The 24,667-nt window shown below is 37.5% G+C and overlaps 1 protein-coding gene across 14 annotated transcripts in view; it reads left to right on the top strand.

Moving 5' to 3' along the window:
- LOC127437180 (inositol hexakisphosphate and diphosphoinositol-pentakisphosphate kinase 2-like) overlaps positions 1–21,741 on the top strand; it is a 50,172-nt gene extending 28,431 nt beyond the window's left edge. For 5 of the 14 annotated variants that reach the window (XM_051691933.1, XM_051691935.1, XM_051691932.1 and 2 more), the window contains exons 16-29: positions 309–430; positions 2,405–2,587; positions 2,682–2,823; positions 3,251–3,474; positions 3,564–3,694; positions 4,051–4,171; positions 4,288–4,395; positions 4,478–4,594; positions 4,899–5,036; positions 5,588–5,681; positions 9,096–9,158; positions 17,109–17,246; positions 19,670–19,783; positions 20,726–21,741. In XM_051691933.1, the coding sequence (XP_051547893.1) occupies positions 309–430; positions 2,405–2,587; positions 2,682–2,823; positions 3,251–3,474; positions 3,564–3,694; positions 4,051–4,171; positions 4,288–4,395; positions 4,478–4,594; positions 4,899–5,036; positions 5,588–5,681; positions 9,096–9,158; positions 17,109–17,246; positions 19,670–19,783; positions 20,726–20,820 (1,790 nt within the window). In that variant the 3' untranslated portion in view covers positions 20,821–21,741. Of the gene's footprint in view, positions 1–308; positions 431–2,404; positions 2,588–2,681; positions 2,824–3,250; positions 3,475–3,563; positions 3,695–4,050; positions 4,172–4,287; positions 4,396–4,477; positions 4,595–4,878; positions 5,037–5,587; positions 5,682–9,095; positions 9,159–14,037; positions 14,068–17,108; positions 17,247–19,669; positions 19,784–20,725 lie in introns of those variants that run through there. The other 9 variants (XM_051691936.1, XR_007896543.1, XR_007896545.1 and 6 more) reach the window with 9 other exon arrangements.
- Positions 21,742–24,667: the final 2,926 nt, after the last annotated feature.

Here is a 24,667-nt window from a genome sequence, read left to right as displayed (position 1 = left end):
GTATGTTGACTGTTCAACATGGTTTCATCCATTTTATGAAGATTATTTAATGTGTTTCCAAATTATTAGTGAGATGTTCAGTATCAAAGCATCAAAATGACAATTTGATCTGACCAAACGCACAAGTGCTACACTATTAATTGTTATTCAAGCTCTTTATCTATTCCATGGAATGTGTGTGAATGAATGTGTGTGAGTGTCCTCAGGGCCTTTGCTTTGGCTTCAGGATATGTTGCACATGTGTCTGGAACACAGTTCTTGTTATTGTTACTATTTCAATGGCTTGTTCTCTTTGTTTTTTTCTGCAGGAGACTATGCCGGCTTCCCTGGTTGTGGCCTTCTCCGTTTGCACAGCACATACCGCCATGACCTTAAAATTTACGCCTCCGATGAGGGCCGTGTGCAAATGACTGCGGCAGCATTTGCAAAGGTTTGTGTGTGTTTTGTGTACAGTGGTATGTAAACATTATTAGTCCCAGCCTCAGAGGGCACATACACTGACTGCCTATATTCTGTTAAGCAGAGCCGGCCCTGCTTAATAAGTGACATATGAGCCTACATAGGGTCCCCGCTGCCACCAGGGCACCCCCCCCCCACCACCACTGGTTCAGTATACCCATATAATTATTTGCAATAAGTGAAAATAGCACTGGGCACACAGACCAGCTATATGCATGCCAGTAGTCCGATGGAACCTGTCAAAACTATTAAAGACGTTGCAAACGCTTTGAAGAAAAGACATGGAGAGATAAGTATGTGAATTTGACCTCCCTCAGCCTAAGATCTGTTGTGGCGACATTAGTTAGACAGCTGGTAAGTTGTGTGGGCAATCCGGGTTTCGAGTCCACCTTTTGCCTATTTCAGTATTTTCCCCTTATCGATCTTTGTAAGTGAAGACATACAGTACACGCCATCAGAAAGTCACTTATTTTAAATGAAAATGAACACAAAAGGTCTAAATAAAGTGTCTTAGGGGACTGTGATATAACTGAAAATAAATGTGGCATTTTCATCGTGATCACTAAAGGTTAGTCAGTGCAGAGAAAGGGGTGGACGGGCGCACGCACACAGCTTGATTAGCGGCTTTTTCTAGTGGCTCGGCACCTCACGGGCCAACGGAATGAGGGTCGCGGTAACACGTTTCCTGGACCTGAAGAAACTGCTCTCTCTAAAGCCGCTCTCGGCATTTGAAGACAACAGTGTGACGAGGTACCATTATGAGACACATCAGTTGCATTTTTCCCAGATGTAGTCAAGTTCCTTCACAATAGCCTACTTATTAGATTATATACTGTTTTATTATACACCAGGGTGCAACTACCATATGCCACTATATACAGCAAATGTTCTGTACTATACCGTAATTTGGTAATTTAATTATTTCTTATTCATTTGCAAAGAATTTCATTAAATATATTTATTAATTTGTGCATGTGATGTGTGATGTTGTTTAGTTTAAAAAATTGTGTTCTTTCCTTTTTGTATTTCTGAATTAGTTATACCTGTTGTGATAAACTACAGTTGATAGTTTAGCATTTTTAAGCATTACACTTTTAAATAAATAGACATTATCCATTGTATGAAGATTATTTAATGTGTTTCCAAATTATTAGTGAGATGTTCAGTATCAAAGCATCAAAATGACAGATGTGTTATTTATAGCGTTCTGTACCATAACTTAATTTGGTAATTTAATTCTTTCTTATTCCTTTGCACAGAATTTCATTAAATATATTTAGTAATTTGTGCATGTGATGTAGACTTGTAATAGTCATGTAGACTTAATAGACTTGTTTATTTGCACAATTTGTAGGTGTACTTGAAGGTAGGAAGACCCGATTTAGAAAATCTGCTTAGGGCCCCCAAAATGCAAGAGCTGGCCCTGTTAACTGATGGTCTGATGCATATTGCACACAAAACTAGTAAAACACTTTCTCGAACTAGTAAGCTCTAATCTGAGTAGCTGACTATACGCACTTCCGTGGGTAAGTCGGTCTGGAAAAAGGCAAGCCAACAAGGTTGTGATTTTGAAATAAACATTGAATTTGCGAGGTTAGTGGCATCAAATCTTTAAAAATATTTTTTTTGTGACGTGTAATAGCAAGAAAACAGAACTGTATGCTCTGATATATATTTTATTGTACTCTGTATTATTATGGTATATAATATACAGCATCTCAGATAACCCCACCCCTAAACAGCTTGAAAATTGTGATTGATTGCATTACATGTCAGTCAGGCAGTCTCTTTCTGTCTAAGCTGGCAGTTCTTAGCCAGAATAAGCTGCAACACTGACCACTTTGTGCTGTTTAGTCAAAGATCTGGCAATAATAGACTAGTATGACATAAGCATTAAGATAATGTTGATATGTTTCACAATAAATTTGTATTTTTATCTTCATAGGGTCTCTTAGCACTGGAAGGGGAGTTGACTCCAATCCTTGTTCAGATGGTGAAGAGTGCCAACATGAATGGACTGCTGGATAGCGACAGTGACTCTCTCACAGACTGTCAGCAGAGAGTCAAAGCTCGATTACATGAGATCATGCAGAAGAACAGAGATTTCAGTGAGGAAGACAACCAGAAGGTGATGCAGGTCACAGTTTGCAACAACTTCTTTAGAATTTACTAATTATCTTAGCATTGCTAATCTACCATAAAATGTGTCCTGTCTCCTTAAGCTGGCTCCAACAGGCAGCCCGTCTCTGGTAAACTCCATGGGTGTAATTAATAATCCTGTCAGGACTTGTGACCAGGTTCACACCCTCATTCAAAGCCTCACATGTCAGATCTGCAAAAGGCTGGAAGACCCCAAATCTGCAGGTTGATGAACACATCTTTATCTCCCTGCCTTCAATTATCTGGTCTTATCAGTGGTGCTTGTTTGATTGGAACAAACCTCCTAACCTTAAGTGTTAAACTTATGCTGGTAACTCGTCCTGCACTGTTTGTGTAATGGACATGAATGGTACCTTAAATATGTGCAGCTTGTTGAAAAGAGTTGTGCTATTACTTTTCCAAGCAATCAGAATTATGAATTTACCTGGAATGCGAAAAAGACCTATAGACTTACATTTGAAGAAGTATCTGTCCCAAATCTAGGGACATTTAGGAGTGGGTTCTTTTGTCTTAGGCCAGCAAGAAACCACCCTGAAAACCCTAACATGTTGCACGGGCAAGCACCACTCACGTTATCTTTGTAAAATGTAAAAACCTAGATTAAAGATTATTTTTGGTTATAAATGCTCAGATCTGCAGCTTTACCACAGTGAGACTCTAGAGCTCATGCTGCAGCGGTGGTCCAAACTGGAGCGAGACTTCCGAATGAAAAACGGTCGCTATGACATCAGTAAGATCCCGGATATCTACGACTGCGTAAAGTACGATACCCAACACAACAGCTGTCTGGGACTGGAGGACACACTGGAGCTTTTCCACCTGTCCAGAGCACTTGCAGACATCATCATACCTCAGGTAAGAGTCTGTAATAAACTATAGCTAAATTAAAATATGCATATTTTTACCCATCTTTACATGCTAACACACTGCTTGCACTTGCACAGGAGTACGGAATCACTAAAGCAGAGAAGCTTGACATCGCTAGTGCGTACTGTCTGCCTCTAGTGAAGAAGATTCAACTGGATCTTCAAAGGACACATGAGGACGAGGCTGTCAACAAGCTGCATCCACTGTGAGTCTCTGCGCTGGAGTAGAAGACCTAAGTTTTGCACTGAACTCTGTCTAAATCTTATCTTGCATACTATCCGTCCTGTAGTCTATGCCAGATTAGGATTAGTGAGTCCCACACTGCAAAAAAAAAAAAAAATCATGTTAACATATGTAATGTTTGTCTTTTTATTTATATATATATATATATATATATGTGTGTGTGTGTGTGTGTGTGTGTGTGTGTGTGTGTGTGTATAATCAACAGTAAGCCATATAAATTGTTAATTGGGCATAACTTGTATTGGACCTGGAACAATGCTTGACCGGTGGCCTACAGAACCCCTGTGAGTGATCAGGTTATGTCTTTCATCTCTTTTGGTGGTTCAGGTACTCGCGAGGAGTGATGTCTCCGGGTCGGCACGTTCGAACCCGGCTTTATTTCACCAGCGAAAGCCACGTACACTCCCTGCTCAGCATATTCCGCTACGGAGGCCTGTTAGATGTAAGTGAACGACAATCAGAGATTAGATTAGATTATGCATGCAAATTGTGCCTGAGTGTATGTTTTATAAAGGGTACTGCTTGTTTATATGTCTGCATTTGGGTATGTATATTTAGGAGCGAATAGATGAACAGTGGAAGCAGGCTATGGACTACCTCAGTGCCGTAACTGAACTCAACTATATGACTCAGATTGTAATTATGCTCTATGAGGACAATAACAAGGTACAGGATGTGCCCACCCAGCCCTTTGGACCCAATTCTCCCTCCTCTATGCTGGCTTTCATGTGTGAATTTGTATCTCTAGGACCCTTCCTCAGAGGAACGCTTCCATGTGGAACTGCACTTTAGCCCAGGGGTGAAGGGGTGCAAGGACGAGGATAATGCCCCGTTGGGATTTGGGTTCCGTCCTGCCTCTTCAGAGGTGTGTGTGTGTGTGTGTACATAACTAGCTATAGTTTGGGGGCAAAATTGTTAGTTTAGGGGTATAGAGTTAGGGAATAGAAAATATAATTAACTCTGTATTAAAACAACTGTAGTCGAGGGAAAATTCTCACTATGATAGAAAAACAGATGTGTGTGCTTGTGTTCAAACATTTCATGTTTCTCTTGCCCTTGAGGGCATTGATTTATGTTTAGAACCAGACTCCTCTGCTAAATCTTGGAATTGATATACAGTTTCTTATGCTGGTCCTCTTCCAACAACAGTCCCATTTCATATGTACCAGAATCACGAGAAGCAGACAGACCCAGGCAGTCTCGAGGACCTTTCCCAAGACGAGCCCGACAGAGCCGCACCATCGGAGCCAATCAGCATTCAGAGGAAGTCGCCACTTATCCGCAACCGCAAGGCTGGATCTGTGGAGGTACGGTACTGAACCATGGGCTTTGCTGGGAAGCTTTGCTACTAAGCTTTAAGTAATTTACTGTTCTTGTTAACTGTTACTTAAAGACCCCATGAAATTGCTTGCAGAGCACAGTTTTTTTTCTGTGTTGACATATTTCCTGTTGAATCTGGAAATTTGGAAAGGACATGTCAAAGGAATCGTGCCATTTTTTAATTTGTTAAATAGCCAGCAGGCAATAGTTACGGACCAAGAGTCATCAATATTTTTGGTCCATATTCCCAGAAGAGAAAGACTGAAAATTGTAAATGTATGAATCTGCTGTAGGTTAATTTGGTTAACTTTTAGGAATACACAAGCATATAGGTGGCTTCAGAGCTAATTAACATGCACTAAAAGCCACAAAACTCCAATTTTGATTTCATGGGATCTTCAAAGAAGAATGTTTTTCTTCTTTTTATCACAACAGAGGCACTTCAGACATAATATGTTTGATTTTGTGTAAATTTCTGTTCCTTTGTTTTGTCTGTGTGTGTATTTGTGTCTGTGCCTTTGTTTTTCTATACTTGCAGGTCCTTTCAGAGAGCAACGCTTCTCGTGGATCGGCATATCGTTTGTTCCCTTCGTCTTCCCACCAGTCTCCTGAGATCAAACCCAGCGGGCTAGGTGGGAATTGTATTTCATTTATTGCCTTGTTTTCATCCTGTAGCAGATACACCATATAACTCTGTCATCGGGCTCTTCAGAAACATCTTGCCCTCTCTCGAACTTGCCCCGTTGACCGTACAACACCAATGATGCAGTTTGAGGTCCCTGCTCAAGTTTATATAGACCAAGGATCAAATCATGGCGAGCCTATTCTGGCTACTGGCAGGAGTCTCTATGCTATTCTTGTCTGTACTATTTCTGTCTCATAAGAACATTTACGAGGCGACACAATGCAGACTGTTTCACAGGTTTTGAGCTGCCTAATGTTCAGAGATTGCGACAAATTAGTTTACACCTTATTTTAGACTCAAACTTGACTTGTGGATTTCTATTTTTATAACAAAGTGCATGTTGCATCTGGCATGTTTTTAATGTAAGCTTTAAACTAATTGAACTCTTTCAGTACTGCCCTCTGGTGGCCAAAGTTAGAGATGCACCCTTGTTCTTTGGCTTTGTTCAGAGAGACAAGTTTTGTTTTTTCTAGAAACCTAGAACAGTCATTCCTAAAGATTGGATATGAAAACCAAATTGGATTTTTGTGTGGCGTTAAAGACTTTGAGGGCCACAAACCTACTTAATGCATTACATTTGACTATGTTTCACTCATTTCAATACATGCACAGTGGCAGTAACAGTACATTTATTTGCTCAGCAGAACACCAGCTTCATATGAAAAAGTCGTCCGTGTGCCTACAGTTGAGCTTGACTACCATAAATAAAACGCTGCATGTCTTGACAAGAAAACTAACCACTACTAAACTTCCCACCCCATACACCCCACGCCCCCCCCCCACACGCAGGCGCCCAGTGTGTAGACCTGTATACTATCATCAGTGGAGATTTGTGTTGTTTTTCTGACTATTTAAAGGGTTTGTTCACCCACAATTAAATTTTGTCATCATTTACTCACCCTCATGTTTTTCCAACCCTTTTGACTTTTTTTGCTTGAAACACAAAAGGAGATGTTGTGCAGATTGATGATGTCAGAATTTTCATATTTGGGTGTACTATTCCTTTAACCAAAATGTACTTAAAAGTTTTAGTCTGACCTTTAAAAACACCACAAATCAAGTTATTTGTCTGCGTACTGCACAGAACTGTTGCCTTCTGAACTCCTGGCTTGCAAGAATAGTCGGAACTCTTGAAATTGAGGCTGTGCCGATACAATCATATAAGAATATGTTGCAATATTCACAATGGAAACATTATAGTATTGTATTGATGAAAATCAATACTTTAGATACTTGTATCGATATATTTTTCATAGGGCTGTCAATCGATTACATTTTTTTAATAGAATTAATTACATGACATGCCAATTAATTAATCGAATTAATCGCATACCTCATTATTTGCTGAGAACGGCCCCCAAATGATGATAATTCATATACATAATGCATAATTATTAAAATATTTATAAATATAATATGTAGGGCCTATAGTAAAAATAAAATACAGATTGAAATTCAGTTTAAAATGTATTGTTGTGGCAGATGAATAAAGCAATGATTAAACAATACAAAAAGTGGTTTAAGAACTCAGTATATTGTTTTTTTTATTGACATATCATGGAACAAGCCTACAGTTGACAGAAATCTGTTTTGCATTGAGTTTGTCAATGTGTCCAGTTCCCACATTATGTGTTCTTGCGCTATTTTTCATTGTTGCTCTATGTACACTATATGCCTCAGACTGTATTTCTATGCCACAGACAGACACATTTGGAGCATCTCACTGGTATTCAGCATCATAAATGCCACATTTTTAGCATGCTGTGTGAAGTTAAAAGTAGTGGGAACTTTGAAAATCGCGACTCAAGATTCCTGTATTCTGTTGTGCTTCCTTCTAAGTGAGCGGTTCTCATTCTGTGGCTGCGCTGCTTGTGAGGTTTGTTGAGGCGCGCTACCACTCTATTGACGCGGTTCGTAAAAACAGATGCACTTCAAGCTTGAATTGCTCATATGGTTGGAAAATCTGTATTTTTATTACAGAATTTAAGGAAACCGGTGATCGGAGGTGCTCCTATAAGACGTTGTACTGGACAGTAGTGAACTGGGCGAGAGATATTGAAACTAATCCCGCAGATTCACACTCTCTCTCATTCTGTCTCAAATAAGTAAATTAGATTTCCACAGTTACTCTAGAACTGTTGTTACCAATAGATTGTCACTGATAATGTGCATGTCTGCAAGTGAATGTCTTCTATAAACACAACAGTCACAATTGTAAAGGCAAGCATTTGTTTTTACCTATCAGTTCAATTTCCCAAATTGCATTCTGTGTTCTGATGATAGGTCACAAATTTGCAATTTTTACAATTAAGTATTACGGAGGGGAAAACGTTGGTCACACTTTACAATAAGGTTGTATTCATTAACATTTTAGCTACATTGGTTAACTTGAACTAACAATACTTTACAGCACTTATTATTTGTTAATGTTAATTTTTACATACACTAATAAATGTTTTTAAATGAAAAGTTGTAGATTTTAACATTAGTTAATGCATTATACTAAACTAACTCAAACTAACAATGAACCATTGTATTGTTGTAAATTAACCAACATTTATAAATGCTTTTTAAAATATTGTTCATTGTTAGTTCATGTAACTAATGCATTAACTAATGTTAACAAACAACCTTATTGTAAAATGTTACCAATATTTTAATGTCCTGATGCTTTGAAAATCTGTTTTGATTTTACTGAAATTCATAATATCCATAGGAAAAAACAAAAAAGATTGCTTTTACCACAATCTCTAAAGACTCATTGTCTATGACCTTGTAGTATTATGATTATAAAACATTTATTGGAAATCGGTAAAATCACACTCTTAGTTTCCTTAGACAGTTTTGAGAAACTCAATCTAATACATTATGCCAGAGTTTTGCATATTTTTTATTTATTATTTTTTTGTAATATTTGCTGCTACAATTAAATACATTCTCACTAATCTCTGGTAAGTTGCCTTGTTAGTAGCATTAACATTTTTGTCCACAGAGTGTCGCTGTGTCTCTAAAATGGAGGATTGCTCGGCACTAAAAAAAACTGCCGTGTCATGCTGTTGCATCTAAAAGGACATTCTAGCCCCGAAAATGCTTGGTAGTTTGCTGTGACCATCTGTTGTTATTGTGTTTTTTATCCCCATATTGAAGGGCAACATCTGGCCCCGCTGTTACTTTTACCTGCATGTTATACAATAAATGATTTTAGGAGGAATAGCATAGTGTGGCAGGTGTTGCATGTTGGTGCAAGGAATAAAAATGCTGGTAGCTTTTAGTAAGAATTCATGTTCTGGAAAAGCTCATGAGCATTTGTAGAGGAGCACAATGACACCAGTAACTCCGAATGCCTCTTTTATCTCCCCAGAGCTGCTCTCTATGCCAGCAGTAAAGAGATTTTCTGTGTCGTATGCCAGGCATCCAACTAATGGTATGTTTGGAGTTCCTGAGTCCATGCTTTTTGACACTTTCCTTGCATGCCCTCTGCCATTTCAAATGTAGTCTTCGTAATTTAGCACCATTGTGACTTGTTTCATTAATTCCATAATCTGGGAGGCTTTTCTTCAACTTAATTTGGATTCTCACATTTCAATTAATTCTGATTTATTAGATGCATGGGTTGTGTACCCAAATATATCTCTCCTGATATATTGTTATTTGTGTGGAAAATAATTATGCACTGATCCATGAAAATTGAAATATTTGAAATTAAAAATGTGTGTTCCTTGGAGCACAAAGGGAGAAGTTTTTAAGAATGTTCATGCCGCTCTCTTCCATACAATGAAAGTGCATGGGGACCAGAGACTGTCAAGCTTCAAAAAGGACAAAAAAGCCCCATAAAACCATTTTAAAAGTAGTCCATGTGACTTGTGCACCATTTCTAATACTGTATGATAGCTTTGTGTGAGAAACAGACTAAATTTTAATTTGTTATTCACCAAAAATCTTGCCTGAATATCGACTTTAATGGGCACCTTTCACTTTCATTGGATGGAAAGAGCAGCTTTTTTGTGTGTTTGTGTGCGTTCCATGGAAGCAAAAAAGTAATACAGGTTTCAAAAGACATGGTTATTAAGAACAGTAAATGACAACACATTTTATGATGAACCATTTCTTTAAAACATTTATTTTACTTGAGTCATTATGATTGTAATAAAATCTTATACAAATAAGGTTTTCTCAGTTGCCTATTAATGTGGGTATCTCTGTAAGGAAATCTAGTTCTATCAGGTTTTGGTGAGGTTGGGGCTTTTTGCTAGACACAGTGCAGCCCAAGGAAGAGGCCTTATCAAACTCTTATATTACACCGATCAGCCACAACATTAAAACCACCTGCCTAATATTGTTTAGGTCCCCCTCGTGCCACCAAAACAGCACCAACCTGCATCTCAGAATAGCATTCAGAGATGCTATTCTTCTCACCACAATTGTACAGAGCGGTTATTTGAGTTACCGTAGACTTTGTCAGTTCGAACCCATCTGGCCATTCTCTGTTGACCTCTCTCATCAACAAGGCATTTCCATCCACAGAACTGCCCCTCACTGGGTGTTTTTTGTTTTTGGCACCATTCGGAGTAAATTCTAGAAACTGTTGCGTGTGTAAATCCCAGGAGATCAGCAGTTACAGAAATACTCAAACCAGCCCATCTGGCACAATCATGCCATATTCCAAATCACCGAGATCACATTTTTTCCCCATTCTGATTGTTGATGTGAACATTAACTGAAGCTCCTGACCCATATCTGTATTATTTTATACACTGCACTGCTGCCACACGATTGGCTGATTAGATAATCACATGGATGATTGTTGGGACCTACACAATATTAGGCAGGTGGTTTTAATATTGATGCTGATCGGTGTATGTGACAGTTTAACACTTCTCAAGGAAAACTCAGAGTTTTTGCCATCAGTGTAACAACCCTTCAAACCAGCCATCCAACCATGAAAAAACCATGTGTTCCCAATCAACATGTTACATTTTTATTTATGGTGCCATTTTCCAGTTTTTTTAGCTTATTTGTGTAGGAAATATTATTGACATGCTGTCAGCACATCAAAACTCCACATCCGTTATTGTCCTTTTCCATTGATGTGGCTTTAGCAACTGATCAGGACTAGGATTTGCATTTATTAGCTGACAGCCTTCTGTATTCTTCCTAGTTTTGTTTTGTTCTGTGAAAAAAGTTGAGTAGTTTTTGTATACAACGTACTGTGTGGTCCAGAAGTCTTAGAGTCCACATTGAAAATCTGGAATGTTTTTTCAAGTTTTGACATTTTGAAGAATTTAAAACATGAAAACCTCTGTAAAATGAAAAATAAATAATGTACATTTTGTACTATTTCTAGGTCACTAATCAAATGTAAGCATTTTGTGTAAGTGACCATTTAAACAAAAGGTCAGATTTTCTTGCTTCCATTGAAGCACACAAGATGCTCTTTGTAACATTCTCATATCATGCTGGGATAACATGGATCATCAGGTTTTGCACAAACTTGTTGGGCTCATGCCTGCTTGAGTGCATGCTGTCATTAAAGCAAAAGGGCGACATGCCAAATGCTAAGAAAATATGCAATGTACAGAATGTTGAGAATTCATCTGTTCACTTAAATTGTTATGCTGATATTGTAGTTTTTAATGAAAAAAAACAAATATTATATTAGAAAAATCCAAAATAGAAGCATTTTCACAAGTGGTCTCTGACTTTTTTGCCCAACTATAAATGGCAAAGATCTCCTACAATGCAAGTTTATAGCATCTGACTTTGTATGACTGACTTACTATGTTATGACAATTTAGTACTTAATACTTTGTACTCGGTACTTAGTATGCACTGTGAAACCTAACCTAATAAAAGTTTAATTAGATTCACAGAGTTTCACAAGAGCTTTGCTCAACCTCAAGGCAGTATTATGAGGATTTCCTCCTAATAAAATTATAATTGCACTGAATTGCCTCTGAAAATAGTTTTAGGTCTTGACAAAACAACAAACATTTATTTCAGGCCATTAATAGTATGCTGCTGAGTCATTCTGGCAAAAACATCTCAGCAGGGAATCGGACAGAGGATCCTCAGTGCTGCATTCTGCAGTTACCTCTCATTCCTCTCTCCTCCTCTGTCTCTGTCATCCCTCTATTCCACCTTCATCTTTGTGTTTAATTTCCTCTCAGTCTCTGTAGCTGTTTCTCCTTCTGGCTCACTATATTTCTCCATCACTGCCACCTCCTTCATGCTTACTGCATCCTTCTCCCTCCTCCTTTTGTTACTCAACACAGTCATTCCCTGCCTGTCTTCATGTGTTTGTAGTGGTCGAACAACATACGGTTTTCCAGAGAGCAGAGTTTTCATTGGTCAATGTAATACTGAAATATAGGTCTTGTATGATATAAAGTATGGATAACGTACAGCTAGGGTGATCAGGATCAGTGCATGCATCACCCTAAAGTGGTTTATTTTGCAATAATGACTGGCTGGTTGTACATTTTTCCACATATATTGACTTATTTGTAGCGAGTGCTGACTGATGAAAGAGACATGGAACTTGCACAGAAACATTGCCATGATGAGTGATCAGTTATGCAGATTTGTTGTGGACAATGCTCAATATTCAGAAATATTTGCATACATGTGCACACAAAAGTGCTGAAATAAATGTACTCAATATTTACTTATAAATATTGTTTAATAAAAAATTTAATTATATAATTCATCTAAATTGTCTTCCACCAAACAATACCACAAAAAAAACAACAACAACAACAAAAAAAGTGCCAAAAGGACTTTTGGTCAACCCCTTTCCATTCGCCTGATACGTCTTTGGTCCAGTTCTTATTAACTCCATAACTCAACAAGTTTATATGCACTTTCAAAGTTCAATTTCAGTTGGATTAAAACAATATTTTGTCTTTTTAAATGTCATCTAAACACTTCAGTCCGACTGAAATTGGGCCCGTCTGATTTTTGTGAAGTAGGACAAACAGACCTAGATAATACAGTTGTAACTCGGCTTTGTCCAGCATGCATAAACATTAATCGGACCAAAAATTGGCCTCGGTGTTGTGCACGTGCTCTGAAAGATGGAGGTGATGCGTGTATTGAACACTTCTTCAGCTTGCATCCTTCCTTCGAATATTTTATTACGCATTGTGTCATTTACTGTATACTTGGACAGACAGATGAAGACTGTAGCTCGACTACATAATACCTGCTATAGATCGATTGTAACTGCGCATGTTAATTAGAGCCCGACCGATATGGGATTTTTGAGACCGATACCGATTTTAGAGAGGGAAAATTCACTAATATGGTGGCCGATATAGCTAATTTTTGAGCTGCAATGAAAACAGATCTTTTCTATGTGGATTGTGCACAGATTTTGCACCGATATGACTATGCAAAGGTACTCAGAAGGCTGCTTTCTTAAACAAATATTTTTATCAAAGGACATTTGACATTATTATTATACATTGTCAACAAATTCTAGAAATGAACACTGAGAAAATAAAGAATAAATAAAAATAAAACAAATAGCTTAATTAACATCAGTACTGTTTAGTATCAGTCAGTGGCTGACCATTTAAATAAAGAATAAATAAAAATAAAATAAATAGCTAAATAAACATCAGGGGCCGGTTGTACAAGCTATACGTACGTTACAACTTAGCCTAGTTGTGGCGTAAATGGGCACTAAGTCACAATTTACACTCTACTAAATATTTGACCGTTGCACCATCAAATTTACACTACTGTTCAAAAGTTTGGGGTCACTTGCCTGAAATGTTTCTCATGATCTTAAAAACCTTTTGATCTGAAGGCGTATGCTTAAATGTTTGAAATTAGTTTTGCAGACAAAAATATAATTGTATATAAATAAATATAATAAAAAAAATTTACTCCGCCCTGTCTGCAGAGCCACCGTCAGCTCAGAGTCAGCTCTGTAAACGGTGGAGTCGGAGCGCGCTCTGCTGGACAAACTACGCTATGACACCAATTCTAAAGCATTGTTTTCCGCAAAAGTGTTCATATTGGTGCATATCGGTAAAATATACGCCGATACGGATATATTGGTCAGGCACTAATGTTAATGTACTACTGAATATTAACTCTTGACATAAACATACTCCTTCAGTTTCTTGGGCTTCATCATCTGCCAAAGCATTGCTTTATCTGCTCTGCTTACTTGACTTTGTGACTTGTTTTTCATCACTTTCTGTCCATGCAGCGTTCTTTCTACTGTGTAAATCCTCATAACCTCCATTTCTCTTTTCTTATTGCATGTCTGTACTTATGGCTTGGTGAATGTGAAGACAGGTTGCTCGTGTTGACACCTGCATAGAGTAAGTATAACGCTAACTTAGGAAGCCCTCTCACACCTGTTTACACGTTGTTTTTCAGGACAATGTAGAGCTTGGGCTAAGTTCGGAATGGAATATTACCTCAGTACTTTCTAAAAACTGTGAGGTATACATTATGGTATACTGCCTATTTTTTTATTTTATTTTATGCAACAGTCATAAAATTGCATGCGAGTGGCATTCAGTTATCAGATTGGAAATAAATATGGTGATTTTGCACTTTATAATGATTTTTTTTTTTTGTAAAATTGAGTAAAACATGTCGCAGTATGATTAAAATTATCAAGCATTGTGGGCTACAGTATTACATTTTATTACAGTACTACATTTTGGCAAATGTTCATCCAAGTATTCTATGCATATAGAAAATGTGCATACTGTGCACACAATATGTACTGTACACTATTGAAATAGTAAGTGTAGTGTGTTAGTATGCTATTCCAAGCATAGCCATTGTCTTAAGATGCAGACTGACACAAGCTGTACAGCAAAATGTGCCATGAAAAGAAGGTAGCGTGAATCACTGTGTGTTGGTTTGACAGGATATTAAAGCAGCCAGAGTTGTCAAACAGTTTTTATTGCTTGTAGATGTTGCCATATGGTGTGTCCAAACAGCATGTTTGCTAAATGTGCTGCACAACACAAAACCGCTTGATACATATGACTGAAGTAGAATGAATAACTTATTCATGCAGTGTAAGAGATAAAGAATTATATATATATACTACTGGTCAAAAGTTTTGAAACACTTGACTGAAATGTTTCTCATGATCTTAAAAATCTTTTGATCTGAAGGCGTATGATTAAAAGTTTGAAATTAGTTTTGTAGACAAAAAAATAATTGTGCCACCATATTCATTTATTTCATTATAAAACTAAAATGTAATAATAATTTTTTTTTTTTTTTTTTTAAATTGATGACTTGGACCAAATAATAAAGAAAAGCAGCCAATAAGTGCCCAACATAGATGGGAACTCCTTCAGTACTGTTTAAATACACAAAAGCGTCCCAGTGTGATACCTCAAGAAGTTGGTTGAGAAAATTTCAAGAAATACATGTCTGCAAATTCTAGGCAAAGGGTGACTACTTTGAAGATGCTAAAATATAACACAGTTTTGAATTATTTTGGATTTTGTTTAGTCACAACATAATTCCCATAGTTCCATTTATGTTATTCCATAGTAATAATAATTATATTTATTTTTCACACATTTGCAGTGAAATTGTTTTTTTTTTTTCACATATTCCAGCCAAGCTGGGGTCAGAGTGCAGGGTCAGCTATGATATGGCACCCCTGGAGCAGATAGGGTCAAGGGCCTTGCTCAAGGGCCCAACAGTGGCATCTTGGCAGTGCTGGGGCTTGAACCCCCAACCTTCTGATCAGTAACCCAGAGCCTTAACCACTGAGCCACCACTGCCCCTAATATAACAAAGTTATTATAAAGAATGAGTGTTTCAAAACTTTTGATCGTAGTGTAATATAATGCTATTCTGAGATGCGGGTTGGCGCTGTTTTGGTGGCATGTGGGGGACCTACACAATATTAAGCAAGTGGTTTTAATGTTTTGGCTGATCGGTGTGTATATATATGCATGTATATATGCCGATCAGCCACAACAATAGCATTCTGAGATAATATTCTTCTCTCCTCAATTGTACAGAGCGGTTATCTGAGTTATTGTAGACTTTGTCAGTTCGAACCAGTCTGGCTATTCTCTGTTGACCTCTCTCATCAACAAGGCATTTCCTGTCCACAGAACTGCCCCTCACTGGATGTTTTTTGTTTTTGGCACCATTCGGAGTAAATTCTAGAGACTGTTGTGTGTGAAAATCCCAGGAGATCAGCAGTTACTGAAATACTCAAACCAGCCCGTCTGGCACCAACAATCATCCATGCGATTATCTAATCAGCCAATCGTGTGGCAGCAGTATAATGTATAAAATCATGCAGATACAAGTCAGGAGCTTCAGTTAATGTTCACATCAACCATCAGAATGTGATCTCAGTGATTTGGAGCGTGGCATGATTGTTGGCGCCAGATGGATTGGTTTGAGTATTCAGGTCAACAGAGAATGGCCAGACTGGTTCGAACTGACAAAGTCTACGATAACTCAGATAACCGCTCTGTACAATTGTGGTGAAAAGAATAGCATTCTGAGATGTGGGTTGGTGCTGTTTTGGTGGCACGAGGGGGACCTACACAATATTAGGCAGGTGGTTTTAATGTTGTGGCTGATTGGTGTATATACATATACATTGGATACTTGTCATATGTAGTGTTGATTTAAACTGCCTCTGGGGTGATGAGTGATTATGTTCGTTTTTTTGTCGGAATTAAACTTCCATGTGGAAAAGCACACTGCTTCAGTTTTGGCTCTCTACACATTACCTCTCTACAACCATATAATTCCATCACCACTAACCAAAACACATTTACAAATGCAGAATTGAAAAAAATCATTTTAATGTACTGCAATGTATTAGGGTTATTATAGTTTGTTTCTCCAGCATTGCTCTTGTTTTTCAAATGACATTTACCCTAACCTTTTATTGCTCCATTAAACAGGCATGTAAAGCTTCTAATTGGTTTAATAGTGTGCAGCAGTCCGGCCTATTTCTGATAGTACCTTGCACTGTATTCAAGAAGCCAAACACTTGGTTTGGTAGTGGACCACACTTTGTAGTTTTCCATACATAAGCTACAGATCTAAGAGTAGATATTTTACATGAATGTTTTGCTTAAGATTTGCGGCACGCCACTAGGCATTGTACTTGCATCACAAGATATATCCTGGATTGTTCGTGATTGCTGACAGCTGATGACGGTGCAGTCCCCATTCAGTGCTTGTAGGTCACATGACATTGGCTTCATACTCCCATCATGTGTTTCAGTGGAAGCACATGCACCTGCGCTAGCGAGAGCTCGAAGAGTTTGCGGGAAATAAAGAATGATGACTGCCACTGAGAGTTCTGTACCAAGAGAGGTTTGTTCTGGACAGTGTTTGTGTCTCTCTGCTGCAGGGTTTGAAGGCTGCTCCATGGTGCCCTCTATCTATCCACTGGAGACGCTGCACAACTCACTGTCACTCAAGCAGGTGGATGAATTCCTCACGTCGGTGTGCAAGAATGGGAGTGAGACACAATTCAAGAGGCTGAAATGTAGGTGGACGTATACATTCGCTTTAACATGTACAGGGAATATTGAATGTAAAGGCACTTTTGCATAAAATTAAAGGAATAGCTCACCTAAAAATTAAAATTCTCTAATTATTTTCTCTCCCTCAGGCCATCACAGATGTGTATGACTTTCTTTCTTCTTCAGAAGACAAACTGATTTTTAGAAGAATATTTCAACTCTGTAAGTCCATGCAGTGCACGTGAATAGTGTCCAGAACTTTGAAGCTCCAAAAAGCACTTTAAGGCAGCATAAAAGTAATCCATATGACACTAGTGGTTAAATCTTCTTGGTCTTCAAAAGCGATATAATAGGTGTGGGTGAGAAACAGATCAATATTTAAGTCCTTTTTTACTATAAATCTCCACTTTCACATTCTTCTTTTGTTTTTTGCGTTTCACATTCTTCGTGCATATCGCCACCTACTGGTCTGGACTGATCAAAAGTAGAGATTTATAGGGAAAAAGGACTTAAATTTTGATCTGCTTCTCACCCACACCTATTATATTGCTTCTGAAAGCATGGATTTAACCACTCAAGTTGTATGGAGTACTTTTATGCTGGCTTTATGTGCTTTTTGGAGCTTCAACATTCTAGGCACCATTCACTTGCATTGTGAGGACCTACAGAGCTGAGATATTCTTCTAAAAATCTTTGTTTGTGTTCAGCAGAAGAAAGAAATTCATACACATCTGGGATGGCATGAGGGTGAGTAAAATATATTTTCATTTTTGGGTGCATTATTCCTTTAAGGCATTTTGTGACCAGTGACTGTCAAGCTCAAAAAAGGGCAAAAAAGCACCATAAAAGTAGCCTTACAACTCACATTCTGTATTCTAAGTCTTCTGAAGCCATACAATAACTTTTTCTGAGGAACAGGACAGTTGCAGCCCATCTATATGAGCAGGCAGGGCAGAGCCACACATAAATATTCATCCATTTAAAAACATAGATCCATACCATAAATTGCCAATATGTAATTTGTTAACCCGTAATGTGTTCAAAATGCTGACATATGTATTTAAAAGAAGGCCTATGATAAGTTTTTGTTCTATTTTTAAGTAAATAGAAACCTCTGTAACACTTTATTTGATATAGATTTAAGGCACGTGGGGCAGAAAATCTGCTGCCTCCCAAACTCCACAGCACCCCTCATTTTTCCAAAGAAAATCTGTGGTCAAATATGGTACTGCAACATGCCCTCATTGAGACGCATTGGGGCATAAATCTGCCCATAAACTGAATGCCACCCCTTACTCGACTCTTGCCAACCCGGGCAAAAAAATCCTGGACACGTCCCTGCCCATAAATGTAGAGCCAAAGCAAAGGTAACTTTAGTATTAGTGCGCACCAGCAGTGTGACAGATTACGAACATGGCGAGCGCTATCGATGTGTGTAACAGCGTGTCGTTTCTAAGACATATTGGCCATCAAACAACTTGGTCCTGACAAGCCAGACATAAAAAATCATTTGGAAATCAAAAGACAAGGGTAGGTGATAAGATATTGTATGTATTGTATTAAGAAAAATTGTGTCAAAAAGCTTTGGCTCTCTTTTGCGCTGAACTGAATAAAATGTTTTGTTTCCCATATTTACTTTTTCGTTCTTATTGAGCAAAGGGACAGTAGCATAGGTTTATGTGATTTGAAACGTTTTTACTGCGAACTTATTTACAACTTGAAACTTTCTGCAATTTAAAACATTATTATTATTATTATTATTATTAAGCATTTCTTTTATTTATTTTTAGTTCTTTAAAAAAACATGTAAATGGCATATAGTGGTATATAATGGTAAATAGATATAAATGTAAATCACCATAGCTTTCTCTTCCTCTCCTCCCTGGGGTTCCTCAACAACACTTAATATTTTAAAACGACATTTGATTTAGATTTTGATCTTCAACTAGTCAATATTCCAAGGTAAATTGTTCTTATATAAAATATTAGAATCAACATTATGTTCAGTGAGTGCCGCCTTGTGGTGGAATAATGCAAGGACATGTATGATCATGTTTGTTGTTTGAAGAATGAGTTGAACGAGTTGAATAATATATTTTTAAAAAAATTGCGTTGCAAGATCTGCCCCGCCTATACCTGTGGTCAAGAGCCATTACTGGAACAGGCTAATATTTAAGTAGTTATTCACTTACATCTTTCCCTCCGCAGTAGCTCTCAAAACCCATTCGCATCTGTGCATATTTCAAACTAGGTGCATTCAAAACTTTTCATCTTTGGGTGAAATATTCCTTTTACATAATCCATTAGAACCTTGTCCAGTCCCTAAGCTCTCATCCTTAAATCATCTGACTGAATTTAGTCTGTAAAGTTTGATAGTGTTTGATTATCATAAATACATTTTGATTTAGTCTTATGTTAATCACACACCCCGTCCTCTTCTCTTTAGCTCTGTCTGCCATGTTCGATTCTCATGCCCAGCCCTCGATAGATGTTGAGAGTCAGGAGACCCTAGTTACCACCCCAGTCCAGCTGAGCCAACCTCCCATAAGGCCTCTCTGGTGTGAGTATGCCTCAGTATCACCTGATATCTAAAAACCACAGCAACCAGGCTGTCAAAGTATCCAACAATTTTGACTGTCTTCCACCAAACACACTAATAGTACTATGGTACTAAATTGGAGTCCCATGTAAATACTATTGCAAATAAATGTGGTTATAATTCAGTACCATGTATTAAAGTACAACTTGACACCATACTTTCTAATATCATCAATGTACTGTGGTATCACCATAGTAATTTTTGTAAGGGCAGTGGATAAACAGTCCTCTTTGAGGAGACTTTAAACAGTGTCTCCTTATTGGACAAGAAACTGGACAAGAAATGAGCCCTCAAATGTGGTGTTAAATAGGACTCATCTTTTTGCACCCCAAAGTTGTTAGGTTGTTTTTTTTTTTTAGCTGTGCCATTTAGAGGATTATCGACTGCTTTTAATGCCGCACAATTTCCCCAGAGAGTTTAGTGATTTATGTTCAGTCTCTGTGGCTGTTTTAGCATCTGCTGTCACTAGAAAATCTAGGTTGCTTTAGTCACTGCTTTTGTCTGCCTCTTTGTAACCAATTTACTAAAATATCTTCGTTTTGGAAAGCGGAGCCTAGAACACGATGGAAGACAAAGTATCTCTTAGATTAATAGTGCATTTGTTCTAATTGTGGTGGCTTAACTTGAGTTATGGAATTTTTTCATAGGGCTCTTTATGTCAGGTAATACAAAGAGAAATGCAGTCAATGGAATTAAAGGACAGTTTAAGAAACAAATACAGAAAATCTGCCAACAGGGTCTGATTTGGTTGAATTGTATTTTGTTTGTGTTTTTTAAAGGTTAAGTGTTTAATTTCTGTTCCACTGGATTTGGCAAGCAGAATTGCAATGTTTTGAAGGAGAAAATATTGTAACAATTATAAAATGGCATTAAATTGAGTGTGTTTTAACTGTGTTTGTGCAGACAGCAGCGATCCTCCCAGCACCGCATCCAGTGCCGGCCCATCGTCACCATCGGTAGTAGAGCCCTCATCAAACTTCGGCTTCAACTGCGAGTAGACGTCTTGGTTATACACACTGATGTGATTCCTGCAGCGGTAGTGGAAGCATTTTCTTTTGACACTGATCTCAGGTCAGTTTTGCAGTCTCTGCTTAAAGTGTTGAGGTTAAGAATAATGTGGCAGAAGCTTATCCTAGATTAGCATTATTTGAGTTAGCTATTACACAGTGGTACCCACATACAGGCTGCTACTGTATATAAACTTCTGCCTGAACAATACCGAGCCACTTTAGCTGAGGTTTAGATGGAATGTTTGATCTGCCAGCTAGTAGTCCTCTGAAACCAGTAATTAACTCTTCCACTGTTCTTCTTTGCTCTGATGGAGTCAGATAGTAATTAAGAGCCCAGATTCAGTGGAAAAGACAAGGACATTACAGCGTGCACTAGTAATTGTCTCTGGATGTTTTATTTCTTTACCCCACACCAATTACATTGCTGCACAAAGGAGCATATAAACCAATAAGACCACAGGAGATATGAATATATAACAATTCAGATTCAGTTGAATTATTGTGCCAGTCGATACAGGAAAGTGAAATTATGCCACTATTGTGCAGTTTGTGTATTTTATGATTTTCTTTTTTTTAATGTTTTTTAGACATTCGATTTTTGTTAATGCAATTTATTTCAAGATTTGATTGAAAATTGCTGTATTTTTATTATTTGAAAATGCAAAAAGGTATTGTTTGGGGTTAAATAAATGTGCCTTTGTCTTGTGTGTGTAAAATGAGCTGCAATAGTCTCTTTAAAGACAAAGAATGTTTTTGATTTTATGCAATCTGCTGTTTGCCCAATGTTTACTCTGTACATTTGAAATAAGCATATTTCATTTTAGAGAATGCTATTAATAAAAAACCTGATGTAAATATGTCACTGTTATATATTTTTGTGATATTAAAGGGTTAGTTGTTAATCCAAAACTCTCAATTCTGTCATCTGTCAACTAGACATGTTCTGTGGAACCTAGGAGAAATTTTGAAACTGTTGACAGCGCTGTTCTTTTTTTCCATACATTGAAAGTGAATGGTGACTGAGGCTGTCAGTCCCTAACATTCTGCCTAATATCTCCTTTTGTGGTGCATGGAGGAAACAAAGTCAAATGGGTTTGGAACAACATGAGGGTGAGTAAATGATGACAGAAGTTGAAAGGCACCAGTGCTTTATTATAAATGTTGCCCAACTTCAAAGCTCAAGTATACTAAACCACTGTGGCATATTGTGCATAATTTGTTGCTCTCTGTGATTTAATTGTGTGGTTTTGAAATTCAAACTGTGGTCTGGGAGTCTGAAACAGTGTGATGCAACACAATAATGATGACTCATTCTGTGCTCTTAGCTGTGCTGCTTGTTGCTATAGAGATGGATTCTCATTCACTTATTGACTGCCACTGTAATAACAGGGCTGAATGAGCAACTGTGAAAATATGAGTGTTTGTGTCTGTGAGAGAGACAGTAAAGTTATAACAAACAAACTGGGAGCTAACAAAGTCATACTGTGTTCTGTGTTAGCAAATTTTCATTCATGTTGGGAGAAATACTGTATGCCAAACATCAACTGAATATTTTTCCACAGGGACCTGATGTCTCCACTTAAAACAGGTCGTTTTCTAGTTCTATCAAGAATAAACTGTACCAGAATTCACATGAAACATACTAAGACCACCTTTTCAGTATTGTTGACAGGTTACCAATCATGCAAAGTGTACTATTAGAGATCTACACCTTAAAATCTGCCAGCCAGTGATATAAAATGGACATCGCCATGGCAACAGTTTTTGGTCCAGCCGCCCTGACATGGTTGGTGTGAGTTGGCAAATTAATGAGTGTGTCATCGGCTGGTGCCCAGAGACTAAGAGGCTTACAACCACTTAACTCCTGCCAAAAGTTTTTGGAGGTTGTGTAGATTGCCATGAGTGCTCAATTAACATGATTTATGGTAATCATAGTTTATAGAAATTATATGATTAATTATTTTTGCCAAATTAAAGCTGAAGTATGTAAATTCTGTGCCACTAGTGTCACCAAATGGAAGTGCAAAATTAATCAACAGATTCAGGAAGTTTCACTCCATCTTCCATTGGCTGTACAAACAGATGGTGCCCCAAAATCATTAGGTCAAGCCATAGTTGTTATGTCGGACTGGATGGAATGCCCAAACAGAGGAATGTTTTGATCGCACTACAGAGCCACAGTTTTTACACTTTTAGGTTAAATGAACCTAAAAATGGTTTACTTATTAAAGGGTTAGTTCACCCAAAAATGTAAATTCTCTCTTCATTTACTCATCCTCATGCCATCTAAGATGTGAATGACTTTTGTTCAAAGATTTTTAGAAGAACATTTCAGCTCTGTAGGTCCATACAAGCTAAAACTTGAAGCTCCAAAAAGCAGATCAAGTCAGCATCAAGTCTTGATGTATTTCATGTTATCATGTGCCCTTCTGTTGTCACTACGGTGATAAATATTTTAAAGTGAAAAGCAGATTTATATAGTTCTAGAAGTTTAGTGTATCAAATTTATATAATTTAATAAAATGATAGTGGTCACCGTTTTATTTACGGTACATTTCTGGCAACCACAGCTGCGAGTTTTTTTACAGTAAATTTAACAGTTTTCTTATATGTGTATCGTAAACCAATTAACATTTTACTGTATTTTTTACAGAATTCCTGGCAAATCCAGCTGCCAGTTTTTCACCGTAAATGTAACAGGATTTTTTTTTTATATAGTGTGCGCATGCATCAAGCACAAGGAAGTGTAATCGAGCTTGAAATCATGATCATGCCAAGAGACTGCAATGGCAAGATGTACAGTGAAACTTTTTTATATATTTTGGTCTTTTCTCACCCAAAACCAACTGGATCACTTTAGAAGACATAAATTAAACCACAGGAGTCTTATGGATTACCATTATGTTGACTTAATCTCCTTTTTGGACCTTCAAAGGTCTAGCCACCATTCACTTGTATGGACCTACAGAGCTTAAATATTCTTCTAAAAATCTTTGTTTGTGTTCTGCAGAAGAAAGAAAGTCATACACATCTAGGATGGCGTGAGGGTGAGTAACTGATGAGAGAATTTTCATTTTCGGGTGAACTACCCCTTTAAGCTGGGATACGAGAAAGAATTGTAACAGGTCATCTCAACTGTTGTGCATTCAGTGTAAGTTAAGTTCTATCTACAGCACTACCACATAAAACACAGCAAATTTGTTATATATGTATGAGAGGGAGAGTAAATATTTATATTTTTAAAAATATGTACAGTATATTAATGTATTTGCAGCCTATAGGGCAAGGTATGGAGGGTTTAAACTTTAAACTATGAAATATGCTGCTCATATTTTTGTTAAAGCACTTTGTTAATTATTCAGTGTTGTTTGAGCTGTGAAGTAGTCTGTTTCAGTGGTGAAGTTACTGTTCTTAGGGGATGAAAATGATTTTATTCATTACAAATGTCATTGCTGTGGATGTCACATCACATTCTGGTATCTTTGTGCATATCATGCAAAAGCTACCAGGTTAATTGACTTTACATAGTCATGACAGTAGTGGAAAGATTGGATTTAACAACACAAGGCTGGTAAGTGATTCTTAAACTAGTCTTATGTTAACATGTATAATGTACAGTATATACAAACTCTTTACATTGGCTTTACTTCTAAAATTGTATATTTTTACACTGGTGCAATGCCTTGCTCCATAGACATCCATTGTAAGTGCATTTCTGTAAAGATGATTTTTATTTATTTATTTATTTATTTTAACAAATTAAAGGACAAGTTGAAATGATTTTGTATGGCAATGAACAGCATGGCACAGATGCTGTCTCTTTAGCTTAACAGCC

This window comes from Myxocyprinus asiaticus, chromosome 48 (genome assembly GCF_019703515.2).
Source record: "Myxocyprinus asiaticus isolate MX2 ecotype Aquarium Trade chromosome 48, UBuf_Myxa_2, whole genome shotgun sequence".
NCBI lineage: Eukaryota > Metazoa > Chordata > Actinopteri > Cypriniformes > Catostomidae > Myxocyprinus > Myxocyprinus asiaticus.
This window is presented reverse-complemented; position numbering and strand designations above follow the sequence as displayed.